General features: G+C 39.6%; 1 protein-coding gene across 1 annotated transcript in view; it reads left to right on the top strand.

The window, feature by feature from the left end:
- The window catches only part of cdk19 (cyclin-dependent kinase 19), a 48,696-nt gene that overhangs the window by 14,688 nt on the left and 8,126 nt on the right, over positions 1–25,882 (top strand). The window contains exons 3-12 of the mRNA XM_055044562.1: positions 4,369–4,479; positions 4,732–4,872; positions 15,365–15,422; positions 16,607–16,738; positions 17,080–17,223; positions 17,415–17,484; positions 19,955–20,027; positions 20,850–20,947; positions 21,098–21,176; positions 23,416–23,661. Coding sequence (XP_054900537.1) covers positions 4,369–4,479; positions 4,732–4,872; positions 15,365–15,422; positions 16,607–16,738; positions 17,080–17,223; positions 17,415–17,484; positions 19,955–20,027; positions 20,850–20,947; positions 21,098–21,176; positions 23,416–23,661 — 1,152 coding nt within the window. The remainder of the gene's footprint in view (positions 1–4,368; positions 4,480–4,731; positions 4,873–15,364; positions 15,423–16,606; positions 16,739–17,079; positions 17,224–17,414; positions 17,485–19,954; positions 20,028–20,849; positions 20,948–21,097; positions 21,177–23,415; positions 23,662–25,882) is intronic.

Below are 25,882 nucleotides of genomic sequence, written 5' to 3'. Positions count from 1 at the left end.
CATATGTGAGGTCATTTTAGAAAATCAGTTCAGGCCCTGTTTCTCTGTGGTTGTCTGTGACGTTGCGCTAAGAGGCGGAACCTTTTTGAAACTGCATTGAGCTTGTAATAATGGGACAACAAACCAGCACCATTGTGTTTAGATGATTAAAGTTTAAACTGTGATCCACGTCTTTATTTTTTTAATGTCCTCTATATTTTTAATTGTGCTGCTGATGAGCACCGTTTTTATTGCTGTCCACTATTGTTGTCAGGTATACAGGTAGGCTCAAAATGATTAATGTATAGATGTATGTTTTATGTTTTTGTTGAGGTCTTTATATGCTACTGGATACTTGAATTTCCCTGGGTATTTTACGACTATCTGTTGATTAATTGTTTGATTGATAATCAGCCATCAAAGGAGACATTGGCATCTCATTCAGGCACTGGAGCAACAAGCTCCGCCTATTTGGGAGCGTCTATATATGCTGTGTTTTGGGGAAATTGCAGTAGGATTTCCTGAACTGGAAATTACATTCAACACATTGGAAAGGTCTTCTCACCATCACCATAATCTTGATTCTCTTTCCCAATAAAGTCGGTGCTCTGACTCAGCACCGACTTAAATTATTGTTGTGATAACTCGCTGATTGCGTTGTCTGCTTACCTCTGATGAACTTTCAGACTTTTGTCCGTTGATGATGAGTCTTATGTGTGACAGTCCCTTCAGTGACTGAAGTTACAGTTCTGCTTTCATACAGCAAGTATCCCTTAGGTTTACTTGTGGTGGCAGTCTGATGGGGCTGTGCAGTCCCTAACTAACCCATGGGTTCAGTGCCACAATGCTCCATTATAGCCTTTGGATTAAGGCTGTAATCAAACACTAACCCCTCTTCAACAACCAGAGGCTGAATCAAACAGCTTGCGTACAATTCCACCATTATTTTCCTGGACCTACCCTTCCTTCCCTCTTCTATTTTTAAACCTGGCTATAAAGTGAAGAGCAAACAGTTAAATAACTCTTTTTTGTGGGGGTTAACAGCAAGATTCCCTGTTTTTACTCTCCCTCAAAACTCAGCTGACACTCTCAAAAGAAATCTTACTGACTTATAAAAAGGAGTGAGTAAAATGTCTATTCATCAGTGCATTTCAAACATTTTTTTCCCAATTAAATATCAGTTTTGAAAACCCAGTGAATCGACTGTTACCACGGTGAGCATCACTACGGAAAGCCGCGCGTACTGTACGGGGACGCTTGAGATTTCATTGCAGAGCATTTCACTTTCCTACATTTCCCACAAAAGGGGACAAAGAGGGACAGAAAATTTGATTTGCACCGAGTGCCCATTGTACACCTGTCAGTGGCACATTCTTCTTGAGTTTACTGCTGGATGGCAAAAAGCTATTTGATATACATTACCATAACCTATTGGTGAGGAGTGTGGCGCTCCCCTATACTGCTCAAATATGCTTAAAAAATTACATTTCAAAAATGTGAAAATATCAGTTTTCACAAAGAGAATTATTTAAGTTTACATAAAATTAAATTTTCATACAATACTGTCTTGTTCTGACTGTCATGTATTGTTCTACTGTTTTATTTTCAGATATTTTACCACAAAAATGTTAATGCATACTCTGTAGTAATGTATACCACCATGGTTGTTTATATGGGCAGGAAAAATCATTTTAAAAAAGTAAAACATCAAATCTCTGATAAAAATTCTGACTTTGAAATATTTTAGGGACATTTTTGCTTTTGTTTGTTTGTAAAGCTTGGGAAAGAAGAAGACGAGCGCTGTGTCCTGGTTGAGTTTAAAGATGTAATGTTATTTTTGTGGAGCTGGTGTTTTGTATGAGGCCATTTTGTTTTGTGCACTTTGTATGTGGAGTGTCATAAGCTCACCATATATGTACCACCATGTCCTTCGCTAAAAATTTTTTTCCAACAAAATGAAATGCACCATATTTCAAAGATAAGTGCTGTTATTGAAGTCTGCATATACAGGCATGTAATACAAGAAAACCTGTGGATTCTTGGGCATTCTTTGCGCCCTCTGCGGCAGTTTTACGGTTAGACTCCTTGCAGCTTCTGCTACTGAATAATTCATCCACATGACAGGATTCATTTCTGTTGGCGCTCCCCTCTCGCTGAGCCAGCTTTGCAGAAATGGAGGCTTGTCAGAAGGCAGTGATTGATTCTGGACGGACTGTTATGGGTCAGAGAATGACACGGTGTAAGTGGGAATTGTTCAGATCAGTGGACCATTATAAAAGGTGCAACATAGAGTTTAGAATGCAGTTATGCAGCTCTGTCACTGCATACTGTCACTGTTTACATCCAATAAGCTGCTGTTACAGCTCCACACTCAGCAGCTCTCTGTCATGTTGGCATGTCATTGGGTCGGTGGATTTGGGTTTGTCATCCAAGTAACACTTTCAGAAGTACAAGTACAATAAACCTGTCACAATAAGCAATTAAGCAAGTAATTGGATAATAAATATGACTGAGCTCAATATTTTAATTCTTAATGCATTCTATTTATGGTTTTGGTTGTGTTTGGGTTTTATTTTCTTATATTTTTTTCTTTCTTGATTTGTTTTTTGTTTGTTTTTTATGTTTTAAATGTCTTCCAGTTTCATTGAGGAGTGTTCTGTACAAAATTAGTGTTTATTAGACTTTTAGAGTTTGAACTGGAATTATTATGCCCTTATCTACAGTATTATCATTTATTGAAATCATTTCTGGGACATTTTAATGGTCAAGTGAAATGTGTTATTGTGGCAGAGGTATAGGTGTTCATTTGTTGCAAGATTTAAAAGTATATTTTTAATTTTCTACTGAAAATGTATTGTTTTGTAGCATTTCGTTATAAGACAGTACTCCCACATGCTGTATCATATTTCCAAATGCCGATCTCTTCCAGCTGTGCAAATCTAGAGTCTGAAACTTTCTGCCCATTGTTCTGAGCTCAAGTTCCACCAGATTGAATGGAGAACATATGTACCTGTAATATTTTTCTTTAGTTTTGCCATTGATTCTTGATTGGATTTAGGTCTGTACTTTAACTGGGCTGTTCATACACATGAAAATAATTTGATGGAAACCATTCCACCATATCTACGGAAGATAACCTCGAGCTCAGTTTATTTTTGCAACTTCCAACAGTCACAGCAGAGAAGCATCCTCCCAGCGTGACGCTACCATCGCCATGATTTGCTTTTGGTGTGTTCAAGAGGTTTACGTCTTCACACAGTAATTTGAATCTAGTTTAGAAAGTTGAGGTCTTATATTTTTGCTCAGCATTACACTTCCTAACCTTGTCTCTGATAATTTTATTTAGAGGTATCAGAACAAACACGCCTATACTTTTCAAACAGTGCATCCTGTTTTATGTAATGTGATTGAATGGAGGGGGAATGTTCCGGGTGTGTGAATAAATTGTTTACCAGCATCTTGGTAAACAATTTAAATTATTTCCATTATGAGAAAATACTATTTAAAATTTGAGCCAAACTTTTCAGACTGTGTGGTAAAGGACTTGAGACATGATGGGAGACAGGAAGCCGACAGTCCGCATCAGGTGAGAGGATCAGGTGCAAATCCGGACCCTGGTGGTTATTCTGCCCCCTGGATGCCTTGTTATTAACTTACACTTTAATTGAGGGAGCAAAGAATGGGACACAATGTTTCACACCTGTCACTTCACCTCACAGAAAGTCTGAACTTTAATATTTGATGCAATTCATCCAGAAAAATAAACTGGAGAGCAGAAGTTTTTGCATATAAACACGAATGTATAGAAGTATAGGTCAATGGGTTTTCCTATCTTGGGGTTAAATAATATACACAGAGTAATTTAAAGGATGCAGGATTTTTAAGTGAACACACAACTTAAATTAGAAAGCATAATGTCACCTTCCTAAAAAAATGGCCTAACTAAAATAGAATAGAATATACTTTGATTACCAAGTGTAAATTACTTTTACAAGCTGCTCCATCCAAGGTGTTAAAAATTGATAATACAAATACAATCATAAGTGATAAAATTTATAAAATATACCTAAGAATGCTGTAAGTTATTCAAATTTGACTGGATATACGTAAATAAATAAATATTTTGTCAAAAGAATGTTTTTTCTGTGTGTGTGTGTGGGTGTGTGTGTGCGTGGGTGTGTGTGTGGGGTTGGGGGGTAGGGTGGGGTGTGTGTGTGTGTAAATCTTCTTTTGGGAAGAAAGCGGTGACGATTCTTTTTCCCCCCAAATCATTTATGGCAAAACAATGACTTGGGGCATTATTTTAGGAAGGTGACAATATCACACTTTCAAAGGGTATTACTTATTTTCTCCAATATTTCTCATATATTTCTTCTGTTTGTCTTCCAGCTGTTACGAGAACTGAAGCACCCAAATGTTATCGCCCTTCAGAAAGTATTTCTGTCCCACAGCGACAGGAAGGTGTGGCTCCTGTTCGACTACGCCGAACATGATCTGTGGGTAAGTCTTTGTGCACCACTTCTGAAACTTGCAACAGTGGCGATGAGAGCCAAATCCAAACTCTTTGTACAGAAACAGTCATTTGATTCTATTTTTGTCTATAATAAAAAAATATTTTGTTTTATCTATAGATGTTTGAAAGATAAAGCTTTTTGTCTGTCACAGTAAATCGTTCCAGTGGCATCCACAGACATAGTGGGAGACATGAGGCCTTGGAAACTCAAACCATCTCAAACTTTGTTTGCTTTGCAGCATATCATTAAGTTCCACCGCGCCTCCAAAGCCAACAAGAAGCCCATGCAGCTCCCCCGAGGAATGGTGAAATCTCTCCTGTACCAGATCCTGGATGGGATCCATTACCTCCACACCAACTGGGTGCTCCACAGGGATCTGGTAAGCAGCTAACTTTGCTGCTTCTGTTTGCCTATATTAAACTGGATGGCTCCAGAATGGCTTCATTCTGGAGCCATTTCCATGTGATTAAGCAAGTAAATCTTCATCCATGGCTCTTATAAGACATTGGTAACAACTTGCTGTGTAGATAAACATTATTATATGCTTCATTTATAGAAATGAAAAGCAATTATTTTTTAAAAACAAGCTTTTAGTTGCTTTTTACAAAAAAGCCTGTAGGCCTGTAGGTGGAACAACCAGCAGACCTTGGTCACATGACCTGCCAAGGGCATAAAGTTTTGAAGTTTAAAAGTGTATAGCACTGGTTGACCATTCAAACGTTATCAGTAAGAAATAGGATGTTGATGTCAAAGTGTTTCTGTTGATGGGAGCCAGTGGAGTTGGATGAGGAGCAGTGTGACATGAGAAAACTTTCTAATGGCCATCAGTTATCCTCCATTAGCCTAAACCAGCGCTGCTGTCTCTGGATTAATGCTGAAACTTAAGAACCGAGTGGCTCTCCAGTTTGTCACACTGAATCAGCAGTCAGCAGAGATGTGTTTGTGCTACTGTGCAGGTGTTGTTATGTCCCAGTGTGTTCTATTATTAAAAATGAGATAGTGTGAAAGAGAGGGATTGTGTGAGGAGCAGAACGCCCTGAACTCAACAATCTAATCTGACTGCAGCACACCATTACTTACTGTGAGATTCTTCACTTCTTTGTTTTCCCACATGATTTCTTTTGTTGTTGTTGATGGGAAGTTACAGACTCAGACAGAAGCAACAACAATCCGTCAGGAGGAATCTGAAACTGTCGTGTGTGTGTGAGCTGTGAGTTGAGATTAATTTGTTCACAAGCTGAATTGTTGCATAAGGGTTTGTTGACCTGGACTGATGAGTGTAAATGTTGGCAGGAGTGTTCCAATGCTTCAGCTGGTAGATGAATGCAATAAAAATGAAATGTTGGGTTTAGAATTAGAAAAAATTTCACATAGATTTCTCCAGTAGAGTGTCTCAAAAATGTCAAGTTTGACGAGTTGAAGGACTTCAAATCTTGGACTATGAGGAATGTGTGGGCAGATTCTTGAGAAACAGAAACCCAGGCCTTTTAGGCAGTCTGCTTCAAAACCTTGGGGAAAAAAGAACATTTTCTGTGATCCCCTTTGGCACGCTTGAAAACTACTTTAGACATGCTCACTAGGGTTGCACCGATAAATTGGCTAGCCAATAACTTGACCCAGATTTCCTTAATTTTGGGAGATTGATGATCGGCTGATATTTCTAGCCGGTCTTTGCCAGTTTTTATCAACATCAGTAAAGGTCTAAAAATAGCGTCTTGCTCTGCTGTTGATAGAGGTTTTACTGATAGACAGATCTCTGCACGATTTCAGTTAATAATAGCCACCCCACTGTTACCATCTCAGAAAAGTTCTTGTTATATTTAGCAACATTTCAGACAAAAAAATCAGTATCAGCCAAAATCTGAATCAGAAAAACAGGCTTTTTAAAAATTTGTAATTGGGTTTCGGCCAAAAAAACTCCTATCGGTGCAGCTGTTGGTTTCCCTGCCGAAAGCTACAGAGACTGAGAGGAAAGGTTAAATAAAGTATGGCAGAGAAAACATGTCCTGTCGGTCTTTCCTGAAAATGTGAGCAATTCCAAAGACTTCTGAGACTATCTTAGTTCAAGCCAGTCTAAACGTTCTATTCAGAAATATCCAGTCCACTACAGCCTGATAGGAGGGTAGTAATTACAAAACCAGGACAAAACGAGAACAACCTGGCTCCGGCCCTTTTCACTTAATTATACAAGCTTCTTGTTTTTTTTTCCAGAAGTACAATAATAGCTTTGTAACTTTTTTAGTGTTGATCTAATCAGAGTTGATCTAATCAGATGTTGGCTGTGTTTAAACACTTGGTGCCCTAATCACAACATTAAGGTTTGTAACATATGATTGAATTTGCGTTCTGATATAGTCACAGCAGCCACAAAGTGTTGCTTAAAACAGTTGAAAACGTAACGCCAACTATGAGTTTCTGGTATAGCTCACAAAAATATTGTGGCCAAAAAGACGACAAAAATGTGGTTGTGATGGAATCCACTACCCTGAGGAGCAACAATTTGAATAAAATAAAAGGAGTTTTAGAATCGTGACAAATGTTTCCAGTTTCAGCGCTGATCTACTGGTACTGCTCTGGAGTTCAAGCTGCAGCTTGAAGTCATGTTTGTATTAAATAATATTATGGTAGTATCACAAAATATATTAAACGGTTTTAAATTAAATGCAGAATTTCTGTACATACCCTAATTTTCTTGTTCAACATGTTTCTCGTTGTAGATCTGATATAAAATTTTGTCTGAATGTGATTTTTCAGCGCTTGGTCAGATTCAGATATGAAATGTTTGTGTAGCCCTTAATGTTTGTAGACACTATGATGAATCCAATGTCTTTAAAACAACAAATTAAGATGTTAACTGTAAACCTCCTCAAAGCAGCTTCATATCTGACAGTCAGGTTGCAGATCTAAGTGTGTTACATAAGCAGCAGAACCAACAACCAAACACATCAGTGTTCTTGCAGCTTCTTAGCAAACCGATCTGTCACGTTAGATTAAAACAACAGGACTGGTCCAATTTGCTTTCGCTGCATCTCACATGTGACTGTACGCTGCAGACTCCCACAGCCCATCTGTATGTCAGCTCCCACGCTTCCATTTTCCTCTACAGCTGCCGCTCACAAAAAAGGCTGGTGTTGTCTTTCTACAATAAAAACTAAGCGAACAGAGCAGAGAACTTTAACTTGATTGGTGCCGTTGCTGATTTGATGTCACATGGTCAGAACAGCGGCTGTCTTTACGTAATTCCCAACAGACTGATATTACGCTTTGTGAGTTAAAACAGCTGAGCTGTCAGTTGTGGACAAGTGGAGTTCAGAGGTCAGCAGTTCAGGCCTTGGTCTGTAGATCTATTTCTGTTAACTTTAAATCAGATTTTGTGTGCATATCAGTAATCCATAATGATTGTTTTCTAAAATGTCTCATTGCTGCTAAACAAGCCCACACCATCTTTAACCTAAAAGGTTAAAGGTTAACCCTAAAAGGTTAAAGATGGTGTATTTAGAAAGAGTTTCTACTATCTTGAATATTTTACTATAGTTCAATTGTTCTCTTTGTTTGATGGTGGAATCATATTTAATGGCATTTTGACTCTTCCCAATTTGATGTCTGTCTATAGTTTCTTAGATTATACTCACTGGCAACTTTATTAATCACATCGTACTATTAGTTCTACCTTAACATAGAGGTAAAATGACACCTGAATCTTAAGGACACCTTGATTATCGTAATTATAATCATAAACATTACTTCCACTAACACTAAGGCATTATACCAACATGGTATTTAGCAGAATCTAAAGCTGAAGTGCTACCTGTGGCATTGTACTTCAGCAAATGATTCTTTGGATGCATTATTTTTTTATAGTTCCAGTTTTACAGTTGAGTACGTCAAACTCCTTTGCTTAGTTTGCCAAACTGACTACAATGGGTCTTTGATCAGAAAGCACTCAGCACATGAGTGCTGAGTGCTTTCAGCACTGAATGCATCACTGTTTCACAGTGATGCATTCTGGGTACAGAATCAACATCAGTTTTCAAGAACCTGTGAAGAGGAAATGGAACTGCTGCTTCACCCACAAGAAATGTGAATATAAACATCTAATCACTTTCAGAATTCTTATTCAAATTGCGAATGCGCTAAATGAAAAATTGACTCCACTGTTAGCTTCGCTGTTAGCAGTAAGCTCTGTTGTAGCCATAGTTTACTGTTTTTAGTTGACAGATGTGTCCCCTGGTGTCGTCTTCTGCTGCTGTAACCCACCTGCTTCAAGCCTTGTGCAGTCAGAGATGGCATTTTCATAACTTGGTTGTAACAGGAGGTTATTTTAGCTACTGTTGTGGTTATTTGTCATCTGGAACCAGTCAGCCCATTCTCCTCTGACATCAACAAGACATTTTCATCTAAAAAACGCTCCTGACTGAATATCGTAGACTTTTCAGACCATTCTCTGCAGACCCATCTGATGGTTATGTGAAAAAATTTCAGTAGATCAGCTGTTTCTGAAACACTCAGACCAGCCTGACTGGCACCAACAGCAACATTACTGCTACACCTAGAGAGTTGCTGGCAATGGATTGGCTGATTTAAACTTTGTACTAACAAGAAATTGAGAAGTGTACCTCATAAAATGTTTGATGAGTGCATTCTCTTTTTTTTTCTTGAACTGGACTGAACCGTGGTTTGGACTTCGTCTTTATGTGTAAACCGTAAAAACTGGCTAAACTGAAATTGCAGCCGGTCAGTAAAAACGAGCTGACTCTTAGTCTTTTGATATCCAGCTGGTGGGTTAATTAAGTCATCTGCAGATTCTAAAATTATCACAAATTCACCTTTTTTTAACCCTTTAGACTAATGTTTAAAATTAATTGTAGTTTATTTTTTACATTTAGGTGTTATGTTCTATACTCACCAGATAGATGTGTGTAGCCCATCAGAGGGTGTAATTCAAATAGCTTTATCTGACTTATTAGCTGCGCAGATAAATGCGCAATTTGACTGGTGCAAACCATAAAGACGACAGAAAGTATTTAGAGGATGATGGTATAGGATTTTTTTAATGACTTGTTGCATGAACAAAGTTATTCACATGTGATTTTAATTGTGTTTCTTATTTAGTGGAAACACATAATTACGAAAGTATGTTTTTTCAACATTAGTGGAATATTGACAAAGTTTTGCACTCATTTGTTATAGAAAGGCAGCTATTGACATGCTCAATCTCTGCCTCAGGCACAGACTTGATCAGAACTGGAACAGAACCGGTGTCTGTGAACAGTGGACACTGGTTCAAGCTTTTAGTGTAATTAGCTGTCTGGAACCGTGTTTCTAAATAAACAGGGATATTATGGTTTGGTTAGACTGTAGACAGGTCACTGTCGTCATAAAGCTGCCATGTGGGAACATTAGCTCATGCTGAAGCTGTGGGTCCTCCATGTGACCGTGTGCTAACTCCTCGCTGGTACCGGTCCTGATTTGGTCCGAGGGTTTTGTGCAGCTGCACAAGGGCTGTGAACATGTGGTCCTGCACTGGGGTATGTTGGCATTCAGCCACACCATTGTGACTCTGCTTTGTTTCAGAGTCAGCTGCACCAAACCTGTGACCATCTGCTGTAAGGCACATGTACCGTCATGCTGCTCAATGGTTATTGGAAGCCTTTCCAGTGTGCAAATCTCCAGTCCTCTGGTATCTTCAAACAACTTCATTTGCTGACGTTTTTTAATTCAGAAGGCTAGATGAGAAAATCAGGAAAGTATCACAGAAAATGAGTGCGATGATAAAATGCTTGTTTCACAAGTTTATCTTTTACAGCCGTGCAGAAGTAGAGTTAAATTACAGAAGATAACAGATATGACTCTTCCTGCTGCTCTTGCAACACATGAAACGCAACGAGCTGCAGTGGGAAATATGAGCCACAAATGAAAACTGTGCTGCAGCGCTATTCTAACACTTCACTGCTGTGGAAAAACACTCATATTTTACCTGGATTATATACAATAATTTACACTGTACCATAGATTGAACAGAAGCTCACTCTGAAGGGATAAAAGTGAAACCTCCTTGGGTCTGATTTTTCCCACAGCAGCATTGTGGTTGTTTTGCTCTCTGGAGGTCACACTGGTCTTATCGGTGCACAAACACTTCCATCCTTCCACAACTATTTTCTGTACATCCAGATAAAACTGTGATGCATTGCCCTTAGTCCTGTTGTTGTACTGTTTCATTGCCAGGGCTTCCTGCCATTGTAGCAGGTTCAAGCTCTGATTTGTGTAATTCTTTAGCTCTCATTGTAGACCAGACTATCATGCGTCTTGCAGGTGCTCGCCTTTTGTTTAGTTTTCTCTGAGTGTGAGCAACAAGGAACGAAAAGTGAGTGGCTGTTGACACCTGGTAGAAAACAACCTCAAGGCCCATATCAGAAATCCTCTGAGAAGTTAGAGGATAGCAGCGACACTGCAGCTGTATAATCTCCAGCTCTCTGTGTCTCCATGGGGAGCAGTGCTCCTACCATGGAGCACCATGAAGTACTGCAGCTTCCTTCACGGCTGCAGTACTTTAGCTATTACATAAGCTTCAGCCTGTGCTGCTGTGTAGTTCTCTCTGTCTGTCTGGAAACAGGCATGTGTTCTGCAGTGCGCTGCTGCATAGTGCCCATCCCCCTATTTGTTTGTCCCCCCACTGCCTCCTTCCTTGCCCCCACCAGCTGTTTGGTGTGGCGCAGGGGTTATGCAAGTGCATCCAGGCCATGCGGAGCCAACTTCTCCACATTGACTTAGCAGGTGACCCAGCTTAAGGTCCTTTGCTTTACAAACCGTCATAGCTCACTGGATGACTGGAGTAAGAAAGAGTGTCACTGAAAAATGATGCATCTGTGAAATGGTCAATTTTAGACCGATATAGTAACCCATCTATAACTTAAAATATTCTAATTTTTTTGGGAGTAAAATCACAATCATAGTTTTCATTTCATTTTAAACTTGATAACCTTAGCAATGTCATTACAGAGGGCACCATAACATCTGGCAACAAAACAGATGTTATGGACAACAGCTGATTACCAGCTGTTGTCTGTATTTCTGACTCTGGACAGAAATACATGTGCTACCAGCTGCATATCCAGTTGGTCAGCTTACAGTTGTGAAGTCCAAATATAAGGTTTGGTGGTTTACATATTTCTCTTTTTTTCTTTTACTGCCTTGTTTTTTCACATTGAACAGAGTGTGACCACAAAAGGTATCAGCCTGATATAACCTAAGCCAGGGACCTTCAAATCCAGGCCTGTAGGGCCAGTGTTCTGCAACTTTTAGATGTGTCATTGGTTCAATGCGCTTCAATTAAATGGCTGAATTACCTCCTCAGTATGCAGCAAAGTTCTCCAGAGTCCTACTTGGAACCTGATTGTTTGACACAAGACACAGGCCTTTGAGGCCTGGACTCAAGGATCCTTGGCCTAGAAGGGTTCTAGAGTTGGCTACAGGGACTTATTGCACCTGACTTTTATGGTTTAAATAATCTCTGCGTCTGGTAGCGGTCTTGCTTCAAGTGGAGGACTTTCAGTATCTTGGAGTCTTGTTCACTAATAGGGAAACAATGGAGTGGTAAACATACAGTTGGATTGGTGGGGCATCTGTAGTGATGTGGACGCTCTACCGGTCTGTTGTGGTGGTGAGAAAGCTGAGGAAAAGGCAAAGTTCTTAATTTACTGTTTGATCTACGTTCCTACACTTCTATAGTCATGAGTGTTGGGTAATGATGGAATGAAACTGCAGACACAAGCAACCAAAATGAGCCTTCTCTGCAGGGAGTCTGGGATGTTCCTCAGAGTTAAGGTGAGAAGACAGTGGGAGTCTCACAGGAAAACCCAGGACACCCTGGAGGGACTATGTTTCTTGGCTGCCTGCGAACCCTTTGAGATTCCACCAGAGGAGCAGATCAAAGCAGCTGGGGACAGGGTGTCTGGATTTCTCTGCTTACACTGCTCACATTTAAAAAAAAAAAAAAAAAAAAGGCACAGTCAGGTCCTAATGATAACCTGGCAAAACTCTTTTTTTTTGCCAAGTGAGTTCAAACATCTAAAATATAAAATGTACAGCATGCTACTGTGTCAGAATACGGTTATCTATTTTCTTCCTCCATGCTTCACAATAATCTGTGAGTCTAAGATAATACTAGAGTCCAATAATAAGTCCAATCTATGTCCAATCTGGGCTTAGCCTGTTAGTATTCAGAAAAAAATGTTTGTTAAATAATTCCAAAAATAAGCCAGACTGCGTTCAGTTGAAGCCAACCCAAGCTTTTGTCATTCCAAGTCAAGTGAATCTTCGTCGATGCAGACAGAGAATCTGCACAGTGTATTTTGAGGTTAAGTAATCAGCATTGGCAAAGTAGCACTTGAATCAAAAGCAGTGGTAAATGTATGTAGTAAATATGGCGTCCCAATATTCCAAAGTTATTGCCATAGTATTTTTTCCCCAAAAAATCTTTGATTGGCTTCCACAAAGATGATGCTGCAGCACATCTACTACTGTATCTTCACATGCCATGCCAACGGAAGACAGACAGCAGAGGCAAATATTAAATCACATCGTTAGTGAAACATTGCTCCCTTCCCATCAAACAAGCTAAACACTGAGGGAATGTCATTGCTAACCGACAGGTGTGATGCTCTATCTGATTGGACACAGAATTTTCTTCATTCTATGTCCAATCAGATAGAGCGGAATAAAAGGTGGGTTTTACAAAGGAGATACGAGCAAACTAAATATAGCTAAAGAAAGAAAAAGTAAAAATCAAGCTTGTCTCCTCGATATAACACAAAACTGCAGGGCACTAAAATCTATTAACCAAGTTCTAACTGGAACAAACCCCCTTGAAAATGACCATTTGAGAATAATGTGTTCATGCAAAGCAGGAAGGGGAAAACTACTATGACTTTTGATACTTTTGCTTAATAGACTTTTGTGCTTTCTATTTATCAGTTGTTTAAGTGAGCTTCTGGCTATATTTGTGAAGACAAAGATGTAGATAGGTTTGTGAAAAGAGGCCATGTCCCTTAAGGATTGAGTTTCTGTGTCCCTGCAGGGATAGAGAAGGGTTTCCCTCAGCTCCTGATCCATTTCTAAAACTGACCAACTGGAAATGATGAATCTCCCTGGATATGTTCAAAACAAAATGTCTATTTTGGTTAATTTTTTAATTTGTTTGTTTTTAACTTAATTTAAATACAGTACATGACCAATGATGTTCTTAGTTTTATTGTTCTGTTTTGTTCAGCTCACATGATCTGATTTGTTTCGTTCTGTGTGAGTTAAAGAGGCTCATCAGGTCATTTACAGATCACAGAAAACGTGGGGAACGCCAAAGATGAGCTTGAACTTGTCGGCTCTTTTCAGAGATGCTCCTCTTTGTGTTTTCTGATCGCAGCAGGTCATGTGGTGGGCGTGAATAATAGGCCTTCTTATTAGTGCCGTCTCTATAGCAACACAGCATGTATGCCAGGCAGGTCGGTGTCTGGGAAGTCAGTGGGTTCATATAAGTACAGACACCCTGGGAGTTTCAGTGGATTCTAGTGATCTATAATGTCTGTTAAAGATGCAGATACCGCATCCTCCTTTAGCAGTGGTTATCTAAAACATATAGACTGGATCATTTTGTGACCACTGGGTACCTCTGAACTCACTTTGCTTATGAGTTGAATGGTGAAATTAGACCTTCAGACATTTACTGTTAAGAACTCTATTAACAAGCACAGAAAATATTCTTCCTTCCGGCCATAAATGATCATTCATTTTAGTATATTGGCTTAAAAATAGCAATTTGCTTTTCATTCATTCATAGTTGATGTTCTGAATTTTTTTTTCTTCCTATATTGCCATTGAGCAAAATGTAATAATTTTTCAAGTCTTAAAAGTACAGAAATACTTTATACACAATTTTATGTATTTTGGCCTCTTTTAATAGAATTAAAAACAGTTACTTATAACTGTGAGAAATCTCCACTTTGGATTTGTATATGCATGTGGGGAAAGTGGAGATTTAGAATCCTGTGATTTACAGTCTGTTACAAATAATTTGCCATTATATATAAAATTATATAATGCAATTTGCTTTGACATGATTCCCAATCAAATTCGTTTTGTGTTTTGGTAACTTTATATTTCAATATGCTATTTAAAATCATCACACAAATTCCTAACAGGAAGTTGTGATTGTTTTGAAGTGATCTGATTGGGTGACAGGTTTCAGCTCCCTAAGGATTTGGCATGTTTAAAACAACACTGTGAAATGGTTAGTGTGGGTTCAAGCAGATAAAACCTCTTCTGAAACCGACCCCATGTGTACCATGTTATTATTTTTTAACGATGTGACGTAGATATTTGTTTTTTTTAATGACACAGTTATGTGTGTGCAAAGCTTAAATTAAGCATGATTTTTCTTTCCCATCTTATTCTTAATGCTAAGATAAAAAGAATAGGATGATGTGCTGATTTGGCCATATCAAAATGAATGTTTTTTGCAAAAGTGCAATTGAAACAATTCTTTCACGTCACCTATCAACACCTATCAACAACTGGATATCACTACTGTCAGAAACGACAAAGTTGACAGGAAGTGGTAGGAGGACAATGTTTTTTAATGACTTATCATTTGATTTTAATTGCGTTTCTTGTTTAATGGAAAAACTGGAATTGCAAAATTGTGTTTTGTTTTTCAACTCTCAACAAATATCAACAAAGTTTTGCGTTGGGAGCGCAGCTTCTGTTTGGCCCTACAACTTCTCTTCTCCAGGGTTGCTTTATCTTGTCTGAGCCTACTTTCTGCACCAGCGTTCTCCTTCTCTGTGGTGTTTAAAGTGTGCTCTCCTTGTCTTGTACAGAAACCAGCCAACATCCTGGTGATGGGAGAAGGTCCGGAACGAGGGAGAGTTAAAATTGGTACCAGTTTTTTGTGTTTATATTTCTGTTTGAAATGGAATGCAGAGAATGTGATATCATTATTGCAACGGGTCAGTAAGGTTTGTCAGTGTTTAACCCTTCCTTTGGGAGGTTAAATCGGGAGCCCAGATCAGTGTGACATAAGCCATCTGGCAAGAGACTGTTAGAGGGGAATGCTGCAGAACTGGAATCTATTTTTAAACCCTCCCACTAATAGAAGTGCAGCCACTCTCTGTAGCTCCACTGCTAGGGAGGATTGCACCAGACACACCGAGCCCGGCTGAGCTGCAGGAGCGACCCGATCAGAAGTCAAGAGAAGTGCAATGGGAATAACTTTGTCCTCAGTTTATACCTTCAGCTTGCTATGTTGATAAAAGAAACTGATCAAATTGGCTTGCCCTTCTCAAATTGTACAATTCTCTTTTAAATGAGTGATTCAGCAATCAGACTGTTTTGGACATAATGCCAATTTTTGGAGATTTGTATTGCTCCTTAAAGGGGCAGTAATATCTAAAATCAACTTTATTGAACTTTAGATTATGTTATAATCTTATTCTATTCCTTCATCAAAAACATACAAAATGATAATTTTGTTGTTTTGAGACTATTTTTAATTAATGTAGTGACCATAGCAGGATGATGCAGGAAAGCATTCTCAGAAACTTTCAATTCTAGTGAACATTTAACATTGGAACTGAAAGACATTTTAAATATCCAAAATGAATAAACAACAGAAAGAGCAAATGAAATGAATTATGAAATCTCTGTAAACAAATTGTCTCTCAGATAGGCTAGTTGAGTCCAAAGAGAAAAAAAGTTAAGAGAAATACAATAAATTGTGCAAATGGAATTATTGAATAATCTCAATTTATCATGTGATTAATTGATTTATTACTTATTGCTCCATGCCTCACATGTACAAGTTGTCAGTGCATCTCCTTAAGTGGTTCTTTGTACAACATTTTAAGGAAGTGTCTCTAAATTTCAAAGCTCTTCTGATAAGCAGAGGTCATGTTGGACATCTGCACCATTTTACCGTCTCATTAGTGTGTCTGAAACAGACACACGAGAGGGCTTTAGAAGAATGTCACATGTGAGAATCACAGCATCCTTCACTCATGTCACTGTCACATAATTCCTTTGTTTGCTCAGCATGTCTTGTCTTTTCTGTGAACACCACACAGCTGACATGGGATTTGCCAGACTCTTCAACTCTCCGCTGAAGCCCCTGGCAGACCTCGACCCCGTGGTGGTGACCTTCTGGTACCGGGCTCCTGAACTGCTCTTGGGGGCCCGGCACTACACCAAAGCTATTGGTGAGTGAGATTCCTCCCAGCACTGAGACATGAACAGCTGGGATGAATCACAGCATTTTATATGGTTTATGTTGAGTCACTCTGGGGCATAAACAGGTGTGCTACTGAAGGGGCGTCCATTAACCACTGACTTGAAGGGGATGAATATTTCTGCAATCACTTAATTTGTTACGTATCTGTATTTAACTGTCATTATATTGTAGAGATCAGTAAAAAATAAAAGGGGCTCAATTGTTCATTCTTTTCATCTTCTTTCTTCATCTACTTGATTCAAAGTTGTAATCAAAGGAACACGGATTAAAAACTGTGTGGGTGTGTGTGTGCGTGCGTGTTTACATCAGACATTTGGGCAATTGGCTGCATCTTTGCGGAGCTGCTAACGTCGGAGCCCATCTTCCACTGTCGCCAGGAGGACATCAAGACCAGCAACCCTTTCCACCATGACCAACTGGACAGGATATTCAGTGTGATGGGTTTCCCTGCAGGTCTGCATCCACAACACACAACCACAGCTTCAAACAAACATTGCTGTTGAGTTAGCTGCATTAGCTTTCATTGTGCACTTTAAGCTATGTGTTAAAAAGGCAACACACATACACAGACACAAATGTTGAAGGAATTTGCTAATTTGACCAGTTTTAGCGCTAAAACTGCTACATGTTTGTTCTGTGTGCAGATAAAGACTGGGAGGACATCAGAAAGATGCCAGAGTATCCCACACTGCAGAAGGATTTCAGGAGGACAACGTGAGTGAACCTTTATTTCATTAGCATTTTGTGTCATTTCCCTCTGGGATCAATAAAGTGCTTTTGAATTTGAATTCGACGAAGAGGTTCTGAGTTCAGGATGATGTCCGATCATCTAAAGCAGTGGTTCCCAACCTTTTTATTACCGCAGACAGGCACCACTGTGGTCTTCACCTTCCAGGCCCTCTGGAAGGGCCTCAAGTTCCTCCTTAAGGCCCTGGTATTTCTCCAGTTTCTCGTGCTCCTTTTTCCTGATGTTGCAATCACTTGGTATTGCTACATCTACCACAACGGCTTTCCTCTGTTGTTTATCCACTACGACAATGTCTGGTTGGTTCGCCATTACCATTCTGTCTGTCTGGATCTGGAAGTCCCACAGGATCTTAGCTCTGGCGTTCTCCACCACCTTTGGGGGTGTTTCCCACTTTGATCTCGGGGTTTCCAGTCCATATTCTGCACAGATGTTTCTGTACACTATGCCTGCCACTTGGTTATGTCGCTCCATGTACGCTTTCCCTGCCAGTATCTTGCACCCTGCTGTGATGTGCTGGACTGTCTCAGGGGCCTCCTTGCACAACCTACATCTTGGGTCTTGTCTGGTGTGGTAGATCTGGGCCTCTATTGCTCTGGTGTTTAGGGCCTGTTCCTGGGCGGCCAGGATGAGGGCCTCTGTGCTGTCCTTGAGTCCAGCTTTTTCCAGCCATTGGTAGGATTTACTGATATCAGCCACTTGGGTTATTTGCTGGTGGTACATCCCATGTAGGGGCTTGTCCTCCCATGATGGTATCTCTGGCACCTCAACCTCCGTTCCCTGTTGTCTGAGACATTCACTGAGCACATTGTCTGTTGAGGCTTTGTCCCTGATGTATTTATGGATCTTGAATGTTTCGTCCTGGACAGTGGTTCTCACACTCACTAGTCCTCTGCCTCCTTCCTTGCGGCTCATGTACAGTCTCAGGGTGATGGATTTGGGGTGGAACCCACCATGCATGGTTAGTAGTTTTCGAGTCTTAATATCTGCAGCTTTTATCTCCTCCTTTGGCCAGCTAATTATTCCAGCAGGGTATCTGATTACTGGCAAGGCATAGCTGTTTATCGCACGGATTTTGTCCTGTTTTGGAGTTGGTAGGGATTGTTCTCAATGAGACTTTCTGATCGTTGTAATTGGCGCCGAGGAGGTCTGGTTGTCATTCGGGTTCATTCATCGGGGCTGCATATCCCCTCTCTGGGTGGGGACTTATAGTTAAATTAGCAATCTCAAGTGACAGTAATTGTGTTGACTGGGGATGTCGAAGTAACCATTCCTTCCCCTTTGCATGTAACCTCTCTGATTAGGGTTACTTGAGTTGTAGCATTTGTCATCAAGGTGCTCTGGTTCCCCACCACCTGACGCAGACCTTGTTTGGCCAGGCGACGTCGGAGCTGGCATGTTACGCATCTTATTATCTTGTGGTATAATATGTACAGATGTGTGTGTGAGTGTATATATTGAAGGTGATATGTGGAAATGTTTATTACAATATGTAAAGGTCATTATTATATATGTTTATTCAGTGAAAATTGTTGATTACAAAAAACATAATAACTCACCTCCAAATCCTAGTGCAGTGAATAGAGCAGCTGATCCTTTTATGGGTTTTCTTTTGACGTCTTTTATCTCTTGAAATGAGTCCATAAACTATCACCACTGCTTCGATCTCATCATCCGTGTTTAATTATTCTAAATTCACGTTTGGTATGTTGTGGTTTGACTGGGTTTTCTTCTGGAATCGGGATGTTGGTGAGTGGAGTCGGTTTGTGTGTGTTGCTCCTGGAACCGACTGAACCTGTTGGACTTTTATCGGCTCTGTGATCACACAAGTTTGGAGAATAAGGCGACATTCTTTAGATTGTGCCGCATGAACCAAACTTAAGACTCACCAGCTCCACTCCTCTCATCCCATCTCGACCACTGCCCTCTCTGAATCTGGTCGCTATGGTAACATTTACATATCCCTTCAAAATAAGATGCACCACAAAAACAAACAGTGACACCCGAAGTGTTGCTTATGCACAGGGAGCTACTTGGTCTCTCCGTGGAGAAACAGTTTGAAGGTTCATTCCCTCATGAACATCCGGTCACCATATCATGCAGAGCAGCTTGGACCGTGGGATTTACCTACCGGGATAAATCCATTCTCCTGTTTCTTCTCTGGGCCTTTTCTCTTCACAAAGAAACTTTCCAAAAACATCTGAGCTGTTTCTGACTCATTTTGCTGCTTGTGGCTCAATGTTGGCGTGCAAGACGTAACCGAGAGAATCCCGTTAAAGGATTTTCAAAATAAAAGATCCTCCAGTTTCAGATAATATATGAAACAGAAATATTTAATTATTTCTTGCGTAGCCCGGTACCAATTGGTCCACCATCCGGGGGTTGGGTACCACTGCTCTAAAGTACCAGATATGGCATCATTTGTTTTCATCCTAACAGGTATGCAAACAGCAGCCTCATCAAGTACATGGAGAAACATAAAGTGAAGCCCGACAGCAAGGTTTTCCTCCTGGTAACTAACACACACACGCACATTAATATATTTTTGTGTCTTCACAAGGACTTGTCATTGACATTATTTAGTTTTTAATTTGTTTCCATAGCCTAATTTTAAAACAGCACTTGCTTGTATGGTCCTTTAGGCCCCAGAAGGAGCAGTTGCTCCTCAGAACAAAGTATTTATTTTTCACTCAACTCTTGCTTTTAAAATATTTTTTTTTTAAAAAGGTTGTTTAATCACTTTTTTCCTGAAAAAAAATCAGGTAAAGCATTAGCATTTAAAAAAAACCCAAAAAACTAATACTAATTTCTGGAGCACATAATAAAGAATGAGCAATAATTATATCTCCAGACTCCTGCATCTCTATTCCAGGCTTTTTAACCAAATGGCCAGACAGATTTGAAGAGGAGTGGTAAAAGTAAATGAGACACATTAGCAAAGCTGGACAACATTTAGTTTCACTTTAGGATAAATTAAAGTATTTTTTAATTGAATTGAATATGATATTCTTGACCATGATGAGTTTTCCTATGTGAATTTGCCCAGCCTCATATTTTCACCATGTTGGACATTTAAAATATTTAAAAGATCATAGCACCAATGAAAGGGATCCTTCCATTACAGAAATGTTTGCTCCTGAATTCAGTCATTTCATAGCAGAGCCAGCGAGGTTTTGGCTCACAGCGCTTTGGACCATGGCTGTGTTTATAACTTTAAGTTGTATTTATTATTTTTTTTTTTCTTTTTCCCTATCAAATAAACAATGAAAGAATAGTGGCAGTGGGGTCTAAAACTGTTTATTTTATGTAACACTTTCTGCTCTCTACCCCCCAGCTCCAAAAACTGCTCACCATGGATCCCACCAAACGGATCACGTCGGAGCAGGCTCTGCAGGACGCCTACTTCCTGGAGGAGCCTTTACCGACCACAGAGTGAGCCTAAGAAAACTTTTTCCTCAAGTAGTGGTGGGGAGGAAGTTTCTTCTTTCCCTTTCATCATGTCTTCTTGTTGTTAATCCTGTCTTGCCACAGTACACTGGTGCAGAAATGCTTTATGTGAGGATCTGATGTGTTTTTCTCCAGTGTGTTTGCTGGCTGTCAGATCCCCTACCCAAAGCGAGAGTTTCTTAACGAAGATGAACCTGAAGAGAAAACAGACAAGGTAATTTATTTTCTACTGTGTGCTGTTCCTGTTCTCCGTGTTCTATTCAGATATGTTTCACTGATGTTGTGGGATTCGCCTGCTTCAGATTCACCATGAAGGCTTCTGGTGAATGAACAGGCAAAACAAAAAACCTGACTTGCATCGAAAAAAAATAGGTTTTCAAAAGATGCAAAAAACACCATAAAAATAAATAAATAGGCTAAAGGCAGTTTAACTTAATTAACCAAGAATAATTAGTAGTCCCATTTCAAGATTTTAAATATTTTTTTACACAAACTCCACGAACGAACGACAGTGGAAGTGTTAAAATAGAGGAAACCTAGAAACAAATCCTAGTGGAAAAATGAACAACACTTGACAAAATATCGATCTGTTTGGGCATTCAGCTCACCACTCAGTTTGGTAAAACCATGTCAAGTGTTCATCCAGTTCTGGGACATAAAAGGCAAATGACTTCACTCCAGCCATGCACAGACAGAATGGTTATAACAGCGCCTCCGGTGGCTGGAGGAATTAACAGGTTTTAGACTTAGTGAAGTTGGATAAAAGATTTTGCTGAAATTTGTTTTGTTAATTTTTTGTCCTGTTGTTGGGCTCTGGTGACCCGAGGGGACACACCCCACACTTTGAAAAGCCAGTTGTTAAAGGTATTATTCATTAAAAACAGCTCTAAACAAATAGGTTCTAGCCTTGATTGATAGAATTCAGTGTTTCAGCAGTGCAGACATGATGCTTCTCTGAATTTTTTTTTTTTTAATGTTCACAATCTCAGCACAGTAATATTGTAACGTCCTGCATTGAGACTGAGAAAATGTCATACTGTTGATTTAAAAAAGAAAAAACAACAACAAAGAAAAAGTCTGTCTGTGATAAGTTATAAACTCAAGATTTCCCAAAGAATCATCTCTGAAATAAAGATCAGTAATTTATGGATTTGTCCAACATAATTGTGGCTTCTTTAAAATTTGACTTTGGAGTCTTTTGGCAGTTTTATTCCTTCACAGCCTTATGCATGTATTTCAAAGTACCAGATGTGTGTGGAGATGTCCACATTCTTGCTGTAAAAAAGCACAGATTTGGTTTCTTACGCACTGTGACAGTAGAACGGGCTGTTAGAATCTGCAGTCTGTCCTTTTGCCTTTCGGTTATTTTTATAGTGTAATATATCACTGAAAGGGTTCAGCTGTGACTTTGCCAAAGGCAGGAATGCACCATCCATGCAGTGACAGAGCGCAGCAGGAGGTGGAGGTCGGTGCGCTGCGAGCAGCTGAAAAGGTGCAGCCCTCATCAAAGATGGTTGTTGGTTTAAAGAAACATTTTTCTGATATGGAATCAGAAGGATTTTCTATCTGATGTACTGATAAAGGAAAAAAGGAATGGAGGTTAGAGAAGTGGTAACAATGCAGAGGAAGGAAGACATCAAGTGTCTGATTATATCAGCACTAATATCTGTATCATCTGATATTAGTCATTTTTTAATATATCGTATCGGTCCGACAAATAAAACTGGGCCGATCTTAAACAACTGATGTTTATCTCCATCTTGTTTGTTTCTTTAGGTTGGTCATGTGGTATTTGTTTGGCCATGTGATAGTGGCAGTGATGCAGCAAAGGATTTGGGGAGTTTAACTGAAGCAGTGGGGAAGTGTGTCGTTTTTTTGTTGTTGTTTATCCAGAGATTGCACCAAGTTGTTCATGTTCCATACATATTACATAACTTATCATATCTTTTTTAAATATGTATCATAAGAACAGAGGAAGAAAGGAGAAGAATGTTAGAGGCTAACATGTCTGGGTTCTCTATTTCAAGGTGTCAAAAGTGTAGTGAAATATTTATAATATATTTAATTTAGGTTAAAAAAAAAACAGACCATAGCAGCAATATTCATACTAGATATCAGTACTGACCCAAATGTTCATGTCAGTGCTTCTGTATCTGTGATCACAGAGAAATAACTACTACTGCCCTCCAATCTGGAAAAGATTAGAAATTATTTTCCAAACATTTCCAAGGCCATCATTCTGCAGTGGGAACAAAATTATTCACAAATGAAAACATTTCCGACGGTTTTCCATACAGAACATATCAATATCTCAGGGAAGAAGTGGGTCGCAGGTGCGGGACAGAAGAATAAAAATAGAGAGGCAAACAAGGAGGTCCGCCTGGAGTCAGGAACCAGAATATCTCACGGTCCAGTTTTCTGAGGCCTCTTTCATGTTCACCTCTTTGCTGTAGAACCAGACCCAGCAGCACCAGCAGACGACGGGCCAGACCCAGGTCCAGACCCAGCAGCAGGCAGCAGCCCAGCAGGCCCCCTCCCAGCAAAGCTCGGCTCAGACCAATGGCACCGCAGGGGCCACTGGGGCCGCCGGGGGAGGCGGCGTGCAGCATGGGCAGGACCAGGGCCCGCCCAACAAGAAGCCTCGGATCGGCCCCTCTGGGGCCTCTTCCGGCACAGGGGTGCTACAGTCGGAATATCAGGTGTGTTTTTTTTTTTTTTTTTTTTTGAGAAATGCACAAAAGAACCATCAGCTGGCTGCTGCAATCAGGACCTATAAATTAACCAAAGTAGGAAAAACTAAACTGCTATAATTAATAAAAACTAAACTGAAACTAAGCAAGACAAGTATTAAAAACCAGCAATAAAACCTAACTGAATTAGTCAAACAAAAAGTCACATAAAAACAAAAAAAAAAACAAAATTGTAATGAAAAAACCCCAAACTATTCTAACCCTGCTAACATCTTTACCTTTCGGTTTAAAGCCGCTGAGTGAAGGCATGAGGTTGTGGTTGCTTTGGACTCATCTGCTCCAGCAGCCTCACATTGATTAAGCAGACAGCAGCAACTGCTGTTTGGAGCATTCCGCAGCGTCCTGCTGACAGCGCTGATGAGAAATCACTGTTGTCCACTTGGGCGCCTGCTGTATCGCTGGCCTGACCCTTATCACTGCGTCAATGAGACTAGAGATCTGGGAGGGAGCAGCGACATCTGGGCAGAAGTTTGCTGAGCTGAAATGATGGAAACAAACCTGGATGAAAGGCTGCCAAGGCAACGCCACTGTGATAAATAAGCCGGAGACAGCTTGTATCATTAGTGTAAACATCCCAGCAAGAGGAGAAGTGTTGGGTTTTTATCAACTATAAACCCCACAAAGTGATCTCTCCAAAGTGAGCAAGAAGGAAAGTCTGATTCAGTACCGCCGTGTTCAGGAAAAAAAACATCTGGGATTCGTTTCATAAAAAATCACCAGAAGAATGACTGAACTAACTGTGAGATTTTATTTTGTTATAAGCTCTCTGTTTGACGTGGCCGCCTTGACCAAGTTGTCCACATTTAAAACACGTTGACACAGCAGGAGAGCAGTGGCTCTGCTTTCAACACGTCAAAGCAACATCTGGTTCTTGTCACGCCTCTCTGATCATATTCTAAGTCCCAACAAATACCTTCCACCACCTTGGCCTCACAAGGCTTCCTACACAAAGCGTAAAACGTTGTTCTTCAGTCCGGCTGGGAGCCATGTTTCTACACTCTGGAAGGAATCGAGGTTAAAAGGCCAAAGGAAGTCATGAATCATTTCATCCTGACTTCACTCAGGAAGAATAGAAATATTTAAAACTCACTGATGTTGATGCATCAGTAAAATGTCTTTGTGGAGCTTAGCTACATCCAACCTGATGCAGAAACATAATGTTATAGTGAACAGCACAATGTGTACAGTCAAAGTACAGGACATTCATCTAATGGAATAGAATAGAAACAGCCATTACTACCAGACAGTGGGGAAAGTCAGGTGTTACAGCTGCATCAAGATTTAATAATCAAAAGTGTTAGAAATATATACAGCTTTAGAAAAAATTAAGACATCTCTTAAAATGATCACTTTGTCTGATTTTAATTTTCATAGGTATTTATTTGAGTAACATGAATTTGTTCTTTTATTCTTTGAACACCTCTCCAAATTCCAAGCAAATGTTTTTTTGTTTTGTTTTATTTATTCACAGAAAATGAGAAATGCTCAAAATAAAACAAGTTGATATTCATTTAGAAACAACAATACTAATGTTTGAACTCAGGAAGAGTTTAGACATCAATATTTGGTGGAAAAATCAGCAGGTTTTCAGTGGGGCTCAGTACAGTGGGCTCTTCACTTTTTCCAGAGCTGTATTATTACATATTAATAAAATAAATTGATAATAATAATGACATACTGTACAAGATTACAGTATGCCATAGTGTGCTGTTACCAGAAATGGGAAACATTGTACTCACTATCCAAGGGATGAGTAGGATGACTTTTTTTAAAATATACATTATACTGAATGGCCCAGTCAAAGTCCAGTCCGATATTCAAAATCTGCACTTCTGCAGAGTTTATAACAACCATTGCAAACAGCATCACTGAACGACTGGAGGAGCATCGTTGTGATGACATGTTGAAGGGGGAAGGTCAGAAAAGGTAGGAGCTTCTTAAAGAGACAGACGCCATTTTCAAGGTGCAAGATAAGTGAAATTTCTTTGATATGTATAGCATTTTTAGAAGAACTGAAGGTAACAAAGTTACTTGATTGTGCCATAATGTGGGACTATCTGCCTGGAAAATACATAAAAAAATGAAAATAAAGTTTAAAGTATTGGTTGGGGCACACAGGCCTGTGGAATGTCATGAATAACTGCAGCTTTAGGAAGATGCATATATATAT

This window comes from Poeciliopsis prolifica, unplaced genomic scaffold (assembly GCF_027474105.1).
Source record: "Poeciliopsis prolifica strain line A6 unplaced genomic scaffold, Auburn_PproV2 SCAFFOLD020, whole genome shotgun sequence".
In the NCBI taxonomy this organism is placed as follows: Eukaryota; Metazoa; Chordata; class Actinopteri; order Cyprinodontiformes; family Poeciliidae; genus Poeciliopsis; species Poeciliopsis prolifica.
Note: the sequence above shows the minus strand (reverse complement) of the source record. Positions and strands in the feature narration are given on the sequence as shown.